The 20,917-nt window shown below is 35.3% G+C and overlaps 1 protein-coding gene across 4 annotated transcripts in view; it reads right to left on the bottom strand.

The window, feature by feature from the left end:
* fstl5 (follistatin-like 5) overlaps nt 1-20,917 on the bottom strand; it is a 266,449-nt gene that overhangs the window by 61,594 nt on the left and 183,938 nt on the right. For 2 of the 4 annotated variants that reach the window (XM_069187730.1, XM_069187734.1), the window contains exons 7-8: nt 10,290-10,456; nt 3,920-3,952 (exon numbers count right to left, since the gene is read on the bottom strand). In XM_069187730.1, coding sequence (XP_069043831.1) covers nt 3,920-3,952; nt 10,290-10,456 — 200 coding nt within the window. The remainder of the gene's footprint in view (nt 1-3,919; nt 3,953-10,289; nt 10,457-20,917) is intronic. The other 2 variants (XM_015344712.2, XM_015344713.2) reach the window with 1 other exon arrangement.

Below are 20,917 nucleotides of genomic sequence, written 5' to 3'. Positions count from 1 at the left end.
CTTCAACATTTGATCAAATGTAAAATTAAAACTTCCCTTGAACTGACCCCACTTATACAGTAATATCATTGAAAAATTGGTGGGGAAAAGTAAAATGACTGTATCTTTAAACTATACGCTATATTTATCTTCCGTGAGATAAGAGGAATATTGACCTTGTATTAAGTAAATCTGATGATAATTGGCATGAAATCTGTTTGAACAACTTAATTTTTTTCCCCAATATAAAAACTCAGTTAATCAATTACAAAGTTTAGCATCTGGTACAGTATGTTGTAACTATACTAATATTTAGATCTGAAACATATCAACAATGTATTCAACAAAAACTGACACTTTTTTCATGCATTTTGGAACTGGATACAGTATATGTAACAAAATAGAACAAAATGATCAATCTTATCTATAGTATAATGGTACAGAGTATTAAATCAGGTCCTATAATCTGTCTTATTGGGGACATTTCTGTGCTCAATATCTTCAAACATGGTTCCTCTTTTTTACTTCTTTCCTTGGCAGTAGCTAATAAGGTAATCCTTCTCAATTGGAAAAATTAGAGTAATTTCTTTACAATGACTTTCTCTTACAGTGGACTATAAATATATATATTTGAACACAAGGACAAAAGGAAATAGTTTTATTTAATCTGGAATCCCTTTGTCAATCATTTCAAGCTTGGAGGAACTTTTGGCATTCCATTCTATTTATGATGTTTAGATTCATGGCTGAGTTTATATTCTTCTATACATCATTGATGATCATATAACTACTGTTAAGAGGAGCAGTGGAGAGGGCAAGAAAGGTTTATCTCTGTGTCTATTTTTGGCTGATTATTATTACCACTGTTATTAAAAAATAAGCTAAAAAAGACTTTACTGAGAGCCAATAAATGAGTATTGATCCATTAGCCTTTATTGTTTTTTTTTAATTATAGCATATACTGTATTGTGTTGTCTTTCAACACATATATTGTATACTGTACATAAAGGGGAAATATGAACAGACACTCTAAATATTAAGAGCATATCAATAACATGAAAACAAAGCCATAATTACTGGACAGAAATATATATTCCTCACCACTTCCAATGATATTTTAAGACTTCAACATTTTATGGGTGGTTAATAGTGATGTACTGTATTTCTATACAAATACTAATACTAATACTAAAATGCTAAGAAAAATCAATATTGCATCAGACATTTAAAATTAAGTTGCACACCTAAAACTGAGATGGAGCATGACATTAAGATTTATTCTTTTTAAGTAAAATATATCAATTTCACTTATAAGTTAGAAAAAAGCAAGGACATACAGTTTTTTAAACACACAGACAGCACCTTTCCATAAAACCCATTTTAAAGAACTGTTTCTTGTTTTTTTTTTCAGTTCAGAGATAGAAATTTAAAGTGTTTTTTTATATATACATAAAAGGCACACCAAGCATGCTTATAGGGTCATATGTTGGAAGGTGAAGTCCAAAATGTTATGTTGAAAGAACATGGTCCAAAGAAGCATGAAACAATGTCAGTTTTGTAAATTAATTCTGATGATTGTGATAAATATATTTTATTTTGTACTGTTTTAATGGAGTAAAAACTTCAAGTACTCCAAGTTAATGAGGAACTGGGAAAAAAGAACATTTAAAAGTTTAAGTTGGTGTGGCAATTTGTTGCACCAAGTTGCAATAGCTTTTTCAACATTGTTTGAAGGAAATGTATATAATACCTTGTAACTATAATGTTTAATGGAAATTAAATTGTTACTTCATTTTTTATACTAGTATTGAATGAAGTTTGTATGGTTGTGCAATTTGACATTGCACATCTTTACAATCTTACAATCAAGCCATATTATGAGCATAATTAATTACTGCTTCTGAATTTGCTGTCGACTGTATTTTTAAATGATGCATGTTTAAATAATTTAATAAATATGGATTAATCAAATTAAATCTAACAAGGAGCATATATCCAGAGATGCCATTATAATTAACAAGGACATTGTGATCAAAGGAGTAGTGCATTTTTTCTGTCTGCCTCTTTTTCTTTGTTTTCTTTTGTCTTAAAATTCCTGCTTTTGGGAGATACAGTACCTGAGATAACAGCCCACAACAACAATAAATGTAATTTAAAGAAAGTACAATATGGATTCATCTACTCTAATTAATGGTAGACATTAATTTATTCATGACTTTAAAAAAGAAAGATGTCCATTATAATAAGTTCGAAATAAAATAAAACAGAAAAGCAGTCGAGCTGAATGTGAAATATGACTATTACAGTACATGAGGTATGTAATACAAATAGGTGGCTATCAACGTAGGCTGTCTGTATCAAATTCTGCATCAATCCTACTGAAATGGAGCCATTAGTCTTCACTGCATTGAAAACCTTGCTTGATTTTTATAAAGAAAAAGAGTTTAGCTACAAATAAAGAAAGCATCATTGCATCACATAGAAATTGGCGGTGAATAAAATGGATTGTGAATTTTGAATTACAGAGAAGAATTAGTACAAATTTAGGAAAAATAAAATGGATGTTTAGGAGACAATAATACATAATGCATAACTATTTTAGATGCCATATCAAGACAATATACAATATATACTCACACTTATGCACATACAGTACATATTGTACACTGTGCAGTATGTGTGTGATTGCAATTACAGATTGGATTTATTCACTATTTAAGCAATACTGTAATGTCTGTTAAATCAAATTAGAAAATTAATAGATATGCATGCTATGCACACATTATAATTGAGTATTTTACATAAAGTATGTGTATGTATTTATTGTATTCTTTTCACCAAATGTAATTAGGCCTTATAGGATTTTGGATGAAGTAATTGGACAAGTGCATACTATTATAGCATAAATTACTACAAAGAAAAGCAGACTGAAAATCACTGCCACATTCCATAGAGCTGGAAATGTCTGAGCTGAAAACATCACTCTTACAGCTTACTACTGAGAAACAAGTATAAATGCCTTTGCAGTACTAATGTCAAACTTAAGGTAGTGAGATGACCAAATGAACTGAATGGAAAGCTAAAAGAAAAACATTTTTTCTTTGCTGTGCAAAAAAGTTAGTACAGAGGAGTTTAAATCTAAGTTTTGCATATTCCAATAAACTACAGCTTCATTTCAATGAAAAAATGCAGAATCAGCTTGTGAAACATGCTGTAAAACAAACAAACTGTGTAAAGCCATAAAGCTAATGAATTATTTCAGTTTTTTTTAGTAATTAGGTAAAGCATACTGTATGTATCAATTTAGAGTGTATTCATTCAGTGACTATTGATCAGGTAGCTCTTGGAAATTTTTTTTTTCAATGGTAAGCTATTCAGATTAGTGAGTGAATTAAATGTTTTAAAACCTTTAATTTTAAAAGTATTTATTGTTTCATGATTACTTGAAAACTCCCTGGCAGTGCAAAGGTGTAAATGTATACAAATACTCAACTTACTAGGAAACTTAAGAAAAGTCAGAAAGGAGACCCATCATTGCAAATGAATTTGATAGTATGTTTTTGCCCACGGCCTTGTGCACTGGAGCACACTGTGTCACCCCTTAAATGTAAGATGAATGAAAATAAAATGAAACTCAGCAGGCAGAACAAGTAGGACTTGAGGCCACCTTCCTCCTACAGTATATAAGACCTGCTGTGAGTTGGAGACGGAGGTGGAAAACCAAACAAAAATGAAAGAAGGCTTTGGAATATTTGTTGGGAAATTCAAATTCAACTTGGCTTTCAAAAAGCATGCATAGCTACCACAATGACTGTCTGATGACAACATTTTATGTACCTATTTAGTAAAAAGCCCTGAAGGAAAGATTAACTAGGCTACTTCATTAGCTTTATGGACTAAAATGTACATGGTGTTAATAGATATCAACTTACGGACCTACCTCTGGAGCAATTTGTGAAATCAGCAGTGGTATCTGTTGGAAAACACTGTAGTTGGAATGGTATAATATACTAAACAGAAATTAGGATAATCTAAGGGTAAGAAAATTTTAATTGTCAGTAAGGAAGAGTTAAGATTAGGATGGTAGTGTGCGGGCAGGAAACACAGATAAATTAATTAAAAACTATGACACAGACTTTTAAATGCTCTGGTAAAACTGCACACTCTAACTACTCTGCCAGTTGATGTGTTTTACACAATAGACTACTACAGACTACAGGAAAATAAAATATGCCAAGATTCGATGAAGCATCCAAAAAATACCACATTTATTTGAACTATACTCCAGCAAAATACTGTATCTTGTGAGAATGTAAATCAAATAAAGCAAAATCAATCTTAATCTCCATAGACTGGTAAATTATTGCTTCATCTAATATTTCCAATATTAATAACACAATAAGCAATGCTTTAACAAGAAAGCAATAAAGTATATCTAGACAAACAAGTACTCCACTGGGAATAAACACATACAATTTTTCCCTAGGTTTTTAAATACACATTTTGACATTTTTGTCAGGAATATTATATGCTAAATCCCTTCTCTAATCTCGAGTCAGATATTAAATTCTGCCGTAATGATTTCAGACTTACAATGCAGGCAAAATTAGAAAAGGTACAATTTACTGTCTAAAAGAGAGGGATTGGAGACTCGCAGTGGTCTGTTTTCAAGACATGAAATATGTCTACATATGTAATCTGGATAAAATAATATGGGAGAATGATGCATTTAAAAAATAAAGCTAGATATTTCTATGTGTAAACTAAATTGTTCACAACTGATATGTGTTAACCAATGAAATTCTTAATGGGGCATATATTCAGATATGTTTTGAAATAAGAATATGATTTTAAGCTCTGGATGGTACACAGAAACTACATTTCTGTTGAAGAAGAATTTTTCCACTAACAATTTAATGCAAAGTGCCCAATATTTAGGAATCTATAAACATACAGTATGTGTTCTGATTTATTTTAAAGAAAAATGGAAAAAAATAAGAATGCGCAATGTGGAAACATTCTCTTACAGATCTTTTAATATCACCAAATCCCAGTGGGAAACACAATCATATTATAATAATTCTACAGTACGTAAACATTTCAATAATTGTCATAAAACCATTAGGCTGTATACATATTTAATAACATATAGATTTAATTACTTTTGTATAAAACAGAATACTAAATTATTCTTGGCCTTTACCAGAAATGTATCCGTGCATAAAATTTTCTTATATTCATTACAATGTAACTATTATTTTTTATATTTATTACAATGGAATTAAATAGGGTAGCATAGTGGAGTGGTGGACAGCATTGCTGTCTCTCAGGAGAGCTACAAATATTAGGTTTATTCCATGCTGAAAAGAAAAGAAAGAAAACACAACGTGTCAACCGAAGAAAGCTCCACGGCTGAAACGTTGTTTTCTTTCTGTTCCTTTCAGCATGGAATAAACCTATTACTTGTTCCTTTGCAGCCTACACATGCTGACGCAGCTACCCACCTGAATTATCTCAGCAGAGTTGCAGAGTGGGTTCAATTCTGGACTCCCGTGTTCGCCATGTTTATAAAACAGTGCTAAGTTGTGTAAAATAATATAACATTTTTTATTTCTAATGGGGAAATGGGATATAACATTTACAACTGTAGCGGCGAGGCTTATTATTAAGGCAGAATTAAGTGTTCTGAGCCTTCCCAAATGAGGCCCCATTTCTCTGTTCATCTCTGTGGTGCAGCCACAGAGAAACCATTCATGCAAGATGTTTTCTTTTGATAAGGACAGCTCCCAAAGGGGGCTGCACTTAGCTAAGCCTGGCTATCATGATCAATGGTCATCCATTGGCGCCTATCTGTCTAGGGAGTGCCAGTTGGACATCTGGACTGCATTACTAAGTGTCAGGACTAAGTGACTCATATCTCACCTTGATCAACCAATCAGGGACTGGTAGGGCCGAGTAACCCACGTGGGACTCTGATGCCCATGGAACTTTCAGCCAATCAATGAGCTGAAGTTCCTCCAGGTAAAAACAGGCAACACAGAGAGCCTGAGAGATTCAACGAGATTCAGATTCAGATTCAGATTCAGATTCAGATTCAGATTCAGATTCAGATTCAGATTCAACAAGATTCAGTAAGATTCTAAAGGGAATTCAAAGGAGAATTCCAGGGCAGGACGGCCCAGGAGCAGAAGGCTCCCAAGGGCAGGACATTCTCGCAGCGCGCCTCCTGACCATCCTGAGACTCAGCCCGGACAACCACGGAACGGCCAGTGTGTCCGAGTGCCAGAACTTTCCTTTGTTCTAAGAGTCTAAAGTGGAGGTTGCCAGAGAGTAACCAGCAGCAGGCCTCGTGAACAGGTTGGAACTGTGGACAGCTGAATTACTATTCAGAACTAGCTCTTCATCAGGAACGAACCGGTCCTCTTCCTGACTTGCTGGGACCCACAGTCATCTTTTCTCCTGTGCACAAACTTTGCTAGTTAAAGCCAACAATGAGCATCAGCAGCGCACCGTCGCAAGCAGCACAGCACAGCCTGGCACGGAGCCAGAGAGCGCGGATTGGACAGCAACAGCCTGCAACTGTTTCTTTGAGTCCGCAGGAGATCTGAATCCCCAAAGATTGGATGAGTATTCAACTTCAATGCATTACAGCTCGAGAATTCAATTGTTATCCCAACCAGTTGATATCAATTTAATTCCTAAGAGTTATGTACTTGTTTGAGTATCTAATGTAGAAGTTGTAACCAAGTTCACTTTACGAAACGGTCTTAATGAATGATATACTGAACGTATGTCCTCTTGATATATGTAACTCTTTGTAACTGACCGAATATATACCTTTTGTATTCTGATAACCCTCTCGATAAGATCTGTTAGGTTTAAGGCATATTCTATGTATTAATAAATGTATCCTCGTGTATTAGTACCTGTGTGTGAGCGTTGTTTGAGTTATGTCGCATGGTTGGATTCTAAAGCCATCAAAAGAATCAACTTTGTGATTTACTGCTACAATTAATAATTGTCTCAGTAAATGCCCAAACCCTACAGAACTGGTGCCTTCAGAGAGCCACTATGATTACATATTTGGCGTCCCTGAACCGGTTTTCCCTACACAACTTACATATAAATTGTACAGAACGGTTGTTAAAGATTCACCAAAAATAGTTAAATATTGTGTTTTGTTTCTGCAATATTAGTAACATGTTATTCTTCCACAAAAAAGTGTGATGCAAATATTTAATAACTATGGCTGAATGTGTCAATTACTGTAGTAAGATATACAGTACTGATAAGTAAGATATTGTAGTACGATACTGAAATAATACTGTAGTAAGATATGAAATGTATATCCCAATATACCACATTCTATTGATTTTACATGTAAAATGTTTATTTTAAAGTAAATACTAGTATATGCACAAATCACAGAGTAAATCATTACTTAATACATGTACAGTATAAATTAATTGATATGATAACTGTTTTATAGAATGACTTTCATATGGAGGCCATATTTGCTACCAAAAATGAAAACATGCTCTGTACAGTAAGTTTCACACTTGGTTATTCTGTTCTCTCCTAGGAGATAACATGGTTATCCTGGAGACAACATTCTTTTGAAATGTAAATTACCTCATTAATAATAAAATAATGGCAGTGGGATAATAAGGAAATCCAAATTAGTCATATGTAACTGTGAAATGTTAAATCTGATCTCCTGACTAAATTCCATGTTGGTTATGCACAATATGGTCTACCTTAAGTTTCTCCCTTAATTCAACTGATAAAGCAGTTTCTCATTTTTTCACTTGATCTGCTGAGTAGTCAAACATGTGTCATCCAGGTGGATGTTGCACTTCAAAAGAGGATGAAATGGTCTGCTTCTATATAACACATTGGGATCCTTTGCAATAAAAAGCTATTTTTTGCTATAGTAATAAAAGAAAGGTAGTATTATAAAGTGTAAGATTCAATCACAATATTAACAAGACATAACCCAAATATTCACAGCATGCCTGGAAAGTTAATTTAATCTCCTTTAAAAAGGTGATGCCATCACATTAGAGCAATCACAATTCTTGGTATATTTTATCCAAAGAAAGGAGAAAGTATTTTTGATATACTGTACTGTACAACCCACCAGGTGTTGAAGAACACCTGCTGAGAATGGATTATACAAACAGCAATATCATGGAAGACAAATCTTTCTAAGCAATCTTTGAAGAAAAGAAGAAGTGAAAAGCAGCATTTGAGAGACCTACTGTAGAACACTTGTGAATATAAAGTTTTGGAACAAGTAATAGGTTTTTTCCATGCTGAAAATAAGAAGAAAGAAAACACAACGTTTCGGCCGTGGAGCCTTCTTCAGGTGTGAAGATCTTCCTCACACCTGAAGAAGGCTCCAAGGCCGAAACATTGTGTTTTCTTTCTTCTTTTTTCAGCATGGAATAAACCTATTACTTGTTCCTTTGCAGCCTACACATGCTGACACAGCTACCCACCTGAAATATAAAAGTTTTTATAACTTAACTTACATAACTAGGTGAAGTAATTCTAAGTATACACCTAACAATTCTTATACTCACACTCAGTCACCAGTTGCTACACTACTGAGTACTCTATGTGGATTTCCATTTAAGTCAGCAAATATAATTCTTCAAAGTAAGTTGCACAAGGACAAAAATATTAAATGCAACAGTTATGTGCCAACCTTTGGACGTCAGATTAAAGAAAGATAAACAACTAAAATGACACATACTGTATAAAAAATAAAGTTTTTAATACACTCTGATTTAAATAGGAGATGGAACCTTAAAATACCTTCAACACGGTAAATACAAAGGCTGCTGCCATGAAGTAAATTATGAGCAGGGACAACATACATATGTATAGATATATATAATTGATTCAATAAATCTCTCATTCATATCTAAAATATGTGACTTATGACTAGTCTATCTTTATCTGTATTCCTATTATTATTAATTAGAAATGTTCACATCTCCACTCTCTGCATATACAGTTCTTTATTTTGAATACACACAGTGCATTTATATATTATAAATATAGCATCATCATCTATCATATTCAGATTTCTTTAGCACACTAAATGCACGCAGAACATTAATGGCCTTTTATAAATACAGTAATAATGTATTGTTCAGAACAAAATATTTTATAATTTTTAACTTGTGCCAGGCTGTATTCTCACTAAAGTAACCTACTTTAAATATTAATGGCTGTATGCTACCTTTCGTCACCTGCAAACTTATCTGATGCACTTTGTCTCAGAAATCTCATGTGAGTATCTACCTATGGGGTAGTTATTAGTCTAAATACACTAAGGTCATGAGTATAGTGTGCTTCTGTCTGGCCGAGTAACTAAACACACTTTATTGATAGAAACGTAGACGTCAATGAAAAAAAAATAAATAAAAATAACACAAAGACTGGATGCTGAGTTTTGCTGGATGTCTTTAACTAAATGGTTAGGTATGTACACAATCCATTTGATAATAAAGTAGACTTGTCAGCTCAATTTTAAAATAAAGGAAAGAAATTAAGACTACCCCATACTCCCCAGTGTCAGCTTAGTTTAATGATTAATAAAATAATTATTTTATTATAGTACAAGAAGTGAGACCTCTCCCCAAAATGAATACTGGAATTAGACTTTAGGTTAAAAAAAGGTCTCAGCATGTAAAATATTACAGCATCATTTAAAGAATTTGCAGCTGAAGTAATGCAGAATTAACCTTTCTTAAATTACTCTTCACAGGGAATGTGAACAGATTGATGTATCAGGCACAGTAGCCTGCACAGGTTAATTTCACCATCACAGAATTTAAACGCAAGGACACAGCCATGAGGTGGCAGCTAGTTAGTAGGGCTGGTTAATTCATTTCATATTATGCAGTTACAGACAATCCCCAACAAAGTAATTGTGAAATTGTGATAAACAGAGAGAATGCAGTGATTTGACTGGCTTTAAACTGAGTTAGAAATCCCCTACTGAATATAATAAAACAAGGGGAAGGGACAATGAGCATTTAGAGATGTACAGATGCTCTCTCAATATGGTAGTGCTAATAAAAAATGCATTTTAAAGTAATTTCAATTAATATAAACAATTGAATATTTCTGCTTATATTCTAGCACCACTGGTTATATGGCCATAAACCTGAAAACATAAATCATATCCAATTAATGACTTATTTGAATCTGAACCCAAAATCCCATTCTTTCCCCTTTCTGCAATTTTCTGCAGCAGAATTAATAATAATGTTTTAAAGGTTTGTCTAGATACTTACATTGATGTCTTCCAAATCCAGATTGTTGAGCTCTACATTGTTACGCTTCCAAACAATGGGTGGTCTTTGTGTTCCCTGAATAGCACATGCCAGGACTGCACTTTGACCTACGGTTGCTGTAGTGATGCTCACTTTCTGGTCTTCAGGTATACTCAGCTGAAGGACCTCTGTAAACAGTTAGAAATAGTTTGTTTTGTGCTGTATGGTGAATTTAGTCATTTTTATTCAATACAAGACCTGGTAATATAATTAAAAACATGAAAAAGTAAAAAGACATTAGCTGATTTTTACATTCAGTGGGATAACTATATTTAGAATAACACAAATACTAGGATAGTTATAAAAAAGGAGATTCAAAAACATAAATATGACATTTTTAAAAATTTGACAATTGCACCCTTACCTTATAATTATTTATTTTATAGACCTTATTCTTAGTATCATTTCTGTAATTCCTATTTTTTTCTACTAATGTTTTATAAGGGTTACTAATTTTGTTAGAACCAACTTCCTACTGAAAGACTACATCAAAGAACTCAAAAGCGAATCTCAAACAAGATTAACCTTGATATAAACATATGTGTATAATGATCTTCTGACTTACATAATTCAAAGGTTTAGGAGAGACATAACAATGAATATAGTCCTGCAATGACTGCCAAAACAAAATCCTCATGGCTACTGTGCTTGAGAACAGAGAACAGTTTATTTCTTACATGTATTTTACCATTGCTGCAAATAGTTTGTGCAGTAACATTCATAAGGTATAATGTATAATTAAAATACATGCACCACCATTAAAATTTTAATTAAAAAGAAATAGCTTAACAGTCATCTAATATTCAATGGGTGTTATTATTGAATGATAATAAATTTGGTAAATTGCATTCTGTGCTAGTTAAATTCTATAATTTTAGCTGGAAGACAACTCCCAAATTAGGAATAAAGTCTTCATTCCAATCTGTTTTCTCTGTAATTCCAGTTCCTCATTCCTGCTTCATACCTTTTCCATGGTCTATTTGTTACAGTCAATATGGTTACTGGCTCAACCTTTCCAAAAAAACTGTACTAACGTTATATTATTTTACACAGGGACCTGTATAGAATGTTTATAATTTGTAGTCATCTTATACATCGAGATGAATCCAAACATCAAGCACCTGGCCCTTTCCAGCTTGCTGAAATGTATTTGTGTGCCATAGCCTAACTGAGAACATATTTCTCATTTTCAGTAAAACATTACTACTACATAATTGTGCAGCTTAAATTTATTGGGACTCTAAGTTAGCCAAGTGACTTGGTGATAGTCATAAAGATTCAGTGCTTATGGAACTGTTATGGAATGTTATGGAACAATTCACAGACTTTTGGACATAACAAAGCCTCTGAAAAATTTTTATACAGTAGATAATGGAACTACAGTACATGCTAGTAGGATAGTCTTGATGCAACCAAGGAATTTATCAATATCAGAAGAAATGTTGCACAAATGGAAAAAAGTGATATTACACATGAACTGTATAATTCATTCACATTAATTTACATGAATAAAACAATGCAATGAAAAGTAAAACCTTTGTTTACAACTTGACCACAGTCAACATCAACACTGAAGTCACCAACTTTGTGAGGCATTTTGTTACAGTTCAGCTTATCAAATTCCTGTTTCACACATACTGTATCTTAATATCAGACAGGCACTTGGAAAGTGCAGAAAATGAAGTAGTGATACCGGATTTTATCTAGAAGTAAATCTGAGATACAAGGTCTCTGTGTTTTGAATTGCATTTACAACATTGAAAAGTGAAACCAAGATAAACAGGCTTGCCATACAGTTTATAGTGATAAAATCACTACTTGATTTCGCATCCAAAATCATGATGAAAGAATGCCAGATCAGTATGAAAAATTAATGTACCACTAGAAATGTTTATATGACCCTTAAACAATTATCCCTCCCACCTCTTCATGTAATGGAGAATTCAATAGTTTATTAGCTCTGAATTCACCAGTACTGTCAGTTTTATCAAGCACACTGATCTATCATTCAATAGATTCAGTATTCAATTTTTAAACTGAATATATAATGTAAGACAACATGACCACCTGTGACATTTGTGCTCTGTGTTGTACTGTATGTATTTGGTTCAACTGTGATATGACTTACTATGACTTACTCTTTAAATATCTCACATGTGTCTGATAAAGAGTAAACAGGAAAATGAGCAAGTCATACCAGGGAGATAAACTGTACAATAAAGACAGTAGTAGTTCAGGTGGGTAGCTGTGTCAGCATGTGTAGGCTGCAAAGGAACAAGTAATAGGTTTATTCCATGCTGAAAAAAAGAAGAGAGAAAACACAAGGTTTCGGCCGTGGAGCTCCAAGGCCGAAAAGTTGTGTTTTCTCTCTTCCTTTTTTCACCATGGAATAAACCTATTACTTGTTCCAATAAAGACATTGCCTAACAGGTATTTCTTCTACTGTTAATACTAGAGAATTGATTAAGAGTTTAGTACTGCTTTGTTTTTTTATTTTTCAATTTACATCCCTGACATGATTTTATTGAATTTTTACTAAATATTTGGGTGTATGCTGAAATACACTCATATCCTCTGTCAGATCCAGGTGACATATTGAATGAACAACCCATAGGTTTATGTATTTTAGATGGGTAGTACTTCACAGTTACCTTACAAGCCTGAAATATGTTAATGGTATAATAGACATAATTTGTAAATTTTTAGTAAAATACAAAAGTAATTTACTGTACAGATTAGACAGTACAGTATGTTAACAAAGATCAAAAGATACAATAGATACAAAGTACGTTATCTGTATGGTACTCTTGTATGAATCATATTTAACTTTAAATATAGTGACACAACTTCCCAGGTCAACTGTCTCTGAGAAAAAAAAACATATTTTGGCTCAGTTCAGATTATTTAGAAATGGCCAGTGGCAATGCTTGATACGGTATGATAATAGTTCGGCACCTTGGCTCACATTACACATACTGTATCACTACCAGTCACTAGAACCGCAGGAATGTCCTTAACTGATATTTCCAATAGCACGACATGCCACTTCAAAAGAAGCTTTAAAAAGCTTTAAGGGTTTGGCATGACTCCCCAGGAGGAATATCACCAGAATGTTTTTAAACCTAGAGGTGAAGCTGATATTATACTCTGATCTTTTAATGTTCAAAATGTATACTTGTAATGTCCATCTACAGTACCAGAGCAAAGTGAATTCATAAACATTTGTATGGTTTCCTGTATTTGTTATTAATGCATTTCATATTAAAACATTGTAAATGGATAATAAGCAGCAGAATTAATTGACTATTATTAGAATACTACTCACGTAATTATATTTGTATAAAACATGGTTCCCAGGTGTCTTGTTATGATTACAAATGATTAATTTTAGGGTGTCTGTACACATGGCAGAAACAGTGGTGCTGTGTCAGAAGTGGGAAAGTAGTGTCAGAGTTTATTTCCTTCACAATAATCCATGTCACTTGTGATTTATCTTGAAGCTTGAAATGAATGAAAACAACAAAATGAAACCTCCCAATTCATCTGTTTGAAAATTCATTTGTATACCTTACATAACTTCAACTTTTAAATTGTACTTTAACCTCTTGCAAAGTCTAACCGTGATTGCAAGTGGACTCTTTGATATTAAGGTTTGAGTACAAAGATAATTTTGTCCTAAAAGGCATTAATAATTGGACTAGGCCATCATGTTTGTATTAATCGCAGAATGAGTAAATAAATATCATATTTAAGTGTCCTAAAACATATAAATTATTTTTTAATTAATAAAAGGTACCCCTGTGCATCTGGATGAAGAAATGAAAATCTTCACTCAACAAATGAAATGAAAATCTTCACTCGACAATTTCCAACAAATGGATAAATTCAGATTAGAATTTACTAAAATATGTGAATTCACCTTGGCAATAGATATTTAGATATTTAGAAGGATGAATATCAAATGAGAGCAAGTCTCTTTATGAACTCCAAAATGTAAAATGTCTACAACCTTGAATATATAAAAAGACATGTGTTAACACAGCAGTTAAAATCACATTCTTAAATGTTTTATACCAAAAATGTTATGTTAACATATTATGATGCTCCTGCACATAATTTCAGATTATACAATAAATTATATATGTATGTACTGTATACTGTAGGTGCATTGTATTTTGTTAACTGAACATCCTACTGAGTAGAGAAAGGATATGTAGAGACTCTGGAAAGCCCCTAAAAGCCACACTGTAGCGTTCTTAGTAGAAGGTAGATTAATTACATAAATAATCTGTCATGGTCAAATGTTAAATACAATATGAATTGTAGCCACACATTGTGTAATCAAGACGTACAGGTAAAAATATAATTATAGACATTAACACTCATTAAAGTTGGAATGTAGTAATAAAGCTTAATGGGAAAACATTGTACACAAGCTTTAAAAAATGAATTCCAGAGTCTTTCAGGAAGATATACTGTATGTGTGCAATTGGTTATTTTTCTTGTTCTTTCATTGAACTATAAATGGTTCTGAACTTTATGCATATCTTTTATATATTTTATATCTTTTGCTACAGCAAAAACAATACAAATACTTCAATGTTGACCTTGTGAGTGGAAATCCAAATAATCTAATATGCAAAATAATTCATTTGTATTGCTTAAATATTACTTGTTTATATGCAATACTAAAATGCAACTATTAATATCTATTTTTTGGATGTCGTAATTCAATTAATTTTGATTTAGAAAAGAACAAACTTAAAAAATGTAATTTCATATTTTAACTTAGAAACATTAAAAATCATTTTTACAACAACTGTCCTTCTTTAATTAATTTATGAGACTTGTGTGCTTTTTATTTTTATTCTGAGTAATGAACATTGATCTTCACTTTAGAGTAAAAAGGAAATTTTAACTCAATTTGTTCTACTCCTGGAGGCATGAAATACTGAGCTTAATGAAAGTCTGTATCTGAACAGTAGTGTTAACCCAGCATTAGAGTGTCAATGGAAACCTGAAACATACATTGAAATGCACTGTTTTGTAAAATAAAGCTTGTAATTAGTGTTCATTGAGGGCATCGAGGACTCCAACCCTGATCCTGGACAGCCCCAGTTAGTTATTAGGCACTCTACACCTCAACACACATTAGAAACTCTTGGAAGTTATCGTTCAACTGGGCAAGTAATTTGTTCAATTAAGGGAACTCTGGTCCTTTATGTTTGAAGAGTATTGTGCTTTCCAGATGATTTTAAAATAAGATAGTTAATAACAAATCCCCTGTTAACAAATTGATCCATGTCTACTGATTTCCATATCCAGGGTTGGAGATCCCTGATCTACAGTACATCTTCACTACTTCACTACTTTTCCCTTGAGCTCTCATCTTGGAAGGGAAAGTTTTCTTTCTTTAAAATTTTGAAAATTTCTATCTGGAAACAATATTTTTCAAAGACTGCCTGCAACATTTAATAACTCAGAAAACTGCAATCCATTGTATGCTGGAGCCTTAGAGTGTTTTTTTCGCCACCACCAACAGCAGATCTGTTGCCAGAACAGACCTGGACAGGAGATGACCTAATAAATGATTGGTTGGTCCTGTGGGTCAATGGTCAAACCTGACTGTCTTCCTGTTCTCTTCATGTACTCACATCCTTCTGAGATAAAAGGGTTTTCACCCGTGTATGTGGGAATCCCAACTGCATGTAGATCCAAAGCATCAACATTTCAGCCTACTTTTTAGGGGCTGAAACAGTGCAAGTATTTCTGACCACTGAAGAGACTGGACTAAATTTAAGGACAAAAAGGCAGTGTTTCTGGCATTCTAAGATTTTCTTTTTAGCACCCAACTAGCTAGCATTCGTTGTTTTAGAGAGAAATTGTTCTCAAAATTGAGTATTAATTAAGAGAACAGACTGTCCTGTATAGGGTGCCCTGTTGGGAAACCAGATTTATGTCCCTAAGCTGCTGTGATGAGTGAGAGTGAACCTTAACATACCTGTGCTCAGAGACTCACAGCTATTTAAAAAAAAAAAACTTAATTGTACATGTGTGCATTTTTTAACAGCTGTAAATAAATATTTGATAATCTTATGCATTTTTATTACTCTGCTACCTCACTGGGGCAGAAGCAAATAATCCACATGTGTATGTGTTTCACCTTTCTGATGACAGGTAGTGAGTTATCTGATACATGATATCACTATTATTAACTTTTATACACCATGCTGACCCTATCTTATAGCACTACGTTATGTTAGACAATACTTACATACTTACAAAATAACATTTTTCCTCTACAACAGTCTTACATCCTAATGCAATAAAATAATTTTATACACATTCACACTCGTCAAAACACTATTATATATTGATAAGAGGTTTGAACTTATGATTTTATCCAAAGCAGTTTTAAAATTTTAAAATGTTTTTTACATTGTCTGGTTTTAATAAACTGAAGAAAAATTGCTCTCATCACATTAGCTGAAAATGCTTGGATCTCTTTTAAATTTGTTTTAGCAATGTTGTCAACAAGCATGCACTAATTACAAGATTAAGACTCAAAAACGTCAGCAGCTCTTGGTTTAGCCTTGTGCTGTCAACTTTAATTAAGGAACAGAATCTAACCTGGTGAACTGCTAGAGGCTTTTAGAATCCCACTGACTTTACTTTGACTGGCTTTACTTCATTTCAACCATCATTCCAACCATCAATTCAGAAAATTATCTTTAAAAATTCTATGACATTTTGGTAGTCAGTTAAATTTATTGTGAAAAATATTGTAACCCTATACTTTTCCATTTTTTATTACTTACAAAAAAGGTTGTGACAGGCAAAAAACAATTCTTAACAATATAAATGACTGAGTCAGTTGAGTTCTATTTAGTCATGCTGCAGAGACCCTGCTCTTTTATTATAAAGGCAGTTACTAAATTGATTGGTCACCATGATATTGAACCATATCTGTTATCTGTTTATAAGGATGCAGAATGCATAGTTTTTAAAGATATTTTAATGGTTCTTGATTTAAATAACACTTATGTAGTGCAGTCTTTTAGATTAATCTAAAATATATTTATTTCGATACTGTACATCGATCAATCCATCCTGTAACATTGTGTTGTAATGTTCTTGATATAAAATTCCCTAAATGGTTTCTGAATTACTTTTTAAGCTGTCTATAGTTTGAAAAACTTTAAAGATTTGTTCACAGCCTCTTCCAATTATTATGAAAGGTTCTATCCTGGCCCTTTCTCTTTTAACAATATAAAAAATATTGCTCTGGTATTAGGAACAATAACTGTCAATGTCAATGTTTGTCAATGGTTGTGTGACACGTTTAGTGTGGTGGCGAAGTGTCTGTCTACTTGTCACCTCTCGCTTTCAGCCGCACCACTGGCTAGCAATGCTGCTCGCAGAACCACGAAAAGAGAGCAGAGTGCGTAAACCCCTCCTGCCAGTATATAGCCTTTCCACATCAAGCCCTATGCAGTGCCTCCTCGTGGCAGCAGATGATAACTGGGTACCGTAAGGCCCCAGGCTAGTCTGCAGGGACTTGGAGGTGGTTTGGGCCCCAGACGTATGGCATGCATGGCACACTGGCGAGTGGTTATGCCCTGGTCCCACGAACCAAACCAGATATGGGTAAATAGTCTCACTGCCTTGTGAGGTCCTTGGGAAAGGTAAACACTAAGGGAGTGAACCCTGGCAGAAATTCCAGAGTGGAGCCCTGAAGGCGGTCAGTTTGACTACTCTTTCCTGCAGCTCCTGAAGCTCCTGCTCTGCACTCCTTTGGACCACACTGTTGAGGCTGAGAGAGGGACTCTGACGATTTGGCAACCCTGGGTCTCCATACACTTTGCCCAGGGTTGTGCCTTGGCAGGGTTACTCCAGTGCCACTGACCTCAGCGACAGAACAACACGGAGGCAGCAGTTACAAGTGAGAAGCCCACAACGACTGGTGTAGTTAAGGGAGCTACAGGTTGCCTTAGACGGTGGAAGGGATCACTGGTCAGCTACCACCCACCTCAGCTGGGCAGCCCCCAGCTAATAAGATGCTGATCCTCCACAGTCTGCCTGCTTCATTGGATGCATGGAGTTTAGAGAATCAACTTGACAGGCAGACTGAAAACTCTGTACCTAGCAAACACAGAAGCACTAAAAGTTCACCAGTCTTGTGCTTAGCAAACTGGAACATCAGGACCATGTGTCCAGGCCTCTCCGATGACACAGGTCAAATCGACAACTCTAGGAAGACAGCCATCATCAACCTAGAACTCAAAAGGCTGAATATTGACATTGCTGCCCTTCAGTTGGCAGCCTCCAGGAATAGGATACACTTTCCACTGGCAGGGAAGGGACCCAGATGAACCGTAACAACATGGTGTTGGGTTTGCAGTGAAAAACTCTTTGCTTCCTGCTATAGAACCACCAACTAGAGGCTCAGAACGCATACTCTCGCTTTGTCTTTCAAGCTCTTCAGGCCCATTGAACATCCTGAGTGTCTATTTACCAACATTTTGCTCCTTTACTGGATTGACGCTGTAATCAGACTTGTACCTGTCACGGAGGAGATGTACCTACATGATGACTTCAACGCCAGAGTAGGATATGACCACGACTCCTGGCCCACCAGCATTGGGCATTTTGGTGTGGGCAACATGAATGGGAACGGACAAAGGCTTCTGGAATTCTGCTCTTACCACAACATCTGCATAACAAATACATTCTTCTCCAACAAGCCACAACACAAAGTTTCCTGGAGGCATCCAAGGTCTGGTTGTTGGCACTAGTTGGACATGGTCATTACAAGGAATACATCACTAAGCAACATCCTAAACACTCGCAGCTACCACAGCTCTCACTGTGACACTGCCCACTCCCTGGTTTGCTGTAAGGTGTGACACCAGCCCAGGCGAATCGATCACTCAAAGCAGAAAGGCTGCCCTCGCATCAATACTGCGAAGGCAGCAGTCGCAGGCCTGTGCAGGCATTTTGCAGACTCCATCTAGAAAGCACTCCAGAATGGCCCTATAGACAACACAGAGAAGAGATGGAATCACATCCATGATGCAATCTACATCACAGCTATGGACACCTTTGGTAAGAAAAAGAGGAAAAGTCCAGACTGGTTCAAAGCTGGATTTGCTGAGCTAGAACAAGTGACTGAGGCAAAGCAGACAGCCCTCATCAATTACAAAAGGGATCCCTCTGAAAAGACCCTCACAGCACTTAGGAAAACCCGAAGCGACACTCAACGTACTTCTAGGCACCGTGCCAATAACAAATGGCTGAAACTCTGCGAGAACAAAAAGTTGTCCGCAGACTCCATATGATGTACAGTGTACGATGGAATCAAGGTAGCATTAGGACCCTCCAGAATCAAGACAGTATCACTGATGTCATCTACTGGTGAAACAAATGGTTAGATGGCTGAGCACTATCAATTACTCTATGGCCAGGAGAATATAGTGACAGAGGAAGCAATCAAAAGCATTGAGAACCTGCCCATTATGGAAGATCTTGATGACCTACCAATGGTAGATGAGCTTGGTAAGGCCATTTACGCCCTTGGGTGTGGCACAGCCCAAGGAAAGGATGGCATTCCACCCGGGGTCATAAAGGCAGGTAAATGTACAGTTCTGCTCAATCATCTTCATAAACTCCTGTCCCAATGCTGGGAAGAAGAATGGGTCCCTCAAGACATGCTTGACGCCAAAATAGTCACCCTGTATAAGAACAAAGGAGACCGTAGTGACTACAATAACTACCGAGGAATTTCTCTCCTGAGCATCATTGGCAAGGTATTTGCCTGGGTTGTTCTAAATAAACTGCATCTACTTGCTGCCCACGTGTACCCAGAATCTCAGTGCAGCTTCAGGGTAAAGAGATCAACCATCTACATGATCCTCTCACTGCATCAACTCCAGGAGAAGTGTGGGGAGCAGAGAAGACCACTGTCCATTGCCTTCATTGACCCGAAAAAAGCCTTTGACCTTGTCAGTAGAAAAGGCCTCTTCACGTTCTTCCAGAAGATTGAATGCCCACTTAAGCTTCTTGGGATGATTACATCATTCCATGAAAACATGCAGGGCTCTGTGCAGCACAACGGCTTGTTCTCAGATACCTTCCTGATCAACAGCAGGGTAAAACAGGGCTGTGCGCTTGCCCAACACTCTTTGACATCTTCTTCTACGTGTTGCTTTTGTACACCTTCAGTTCCTCCGAGGATGGTGTCTTCATTCGCACTAGAAGTGATGGGAAGCTTTTCAAATGGGCGTGACTCTGGTTCACTAGGTTCTGATCACGGAAATGTTGTTTGCCGATGATGCTGAACTAATTGCAAACTCCAAGGAAGGTCTCCAGAGACTCATCTATAGCTTTGCACCTGTCTGTAGTGAGTTTGGCCTCACCATTAGACTGAAGAAGACCAACATCATGGGTTAGGATGCTAATAGTGCTCCAAGCATATTCATCGGGGGACACACCCTTGAAGTAGTGGTGGAGTTTACCTACTTCGGTTCCACCATCACCAGCAGCCTGTCCTTAGAAACCAAGCTCAACAAACGCATTGGTTAAACAGCAAC

This window comes from Lepisosteus oculatus, chromosome 1 (genome assembly GCF_040954835.1).
Source record: "Lepisosteus oculatus isolate fLepOcu1 chromosome 1, fLepOcu1.hap2, whole genome shotgun sequence".
In the NCBI taxonomy this organism is placed as follows: Eukaryota; Metazoa; Chordata; class Actinopteri; order Semionotiformes; family Lepisosteidae; genus Lepisosteus; species Lepisosteus oculatus.
The sequence above is the reverse complement of the archived record's forward strand: the minus strand, read 5'-3'. Positions and strand labels throughout refer to the sequence as shown.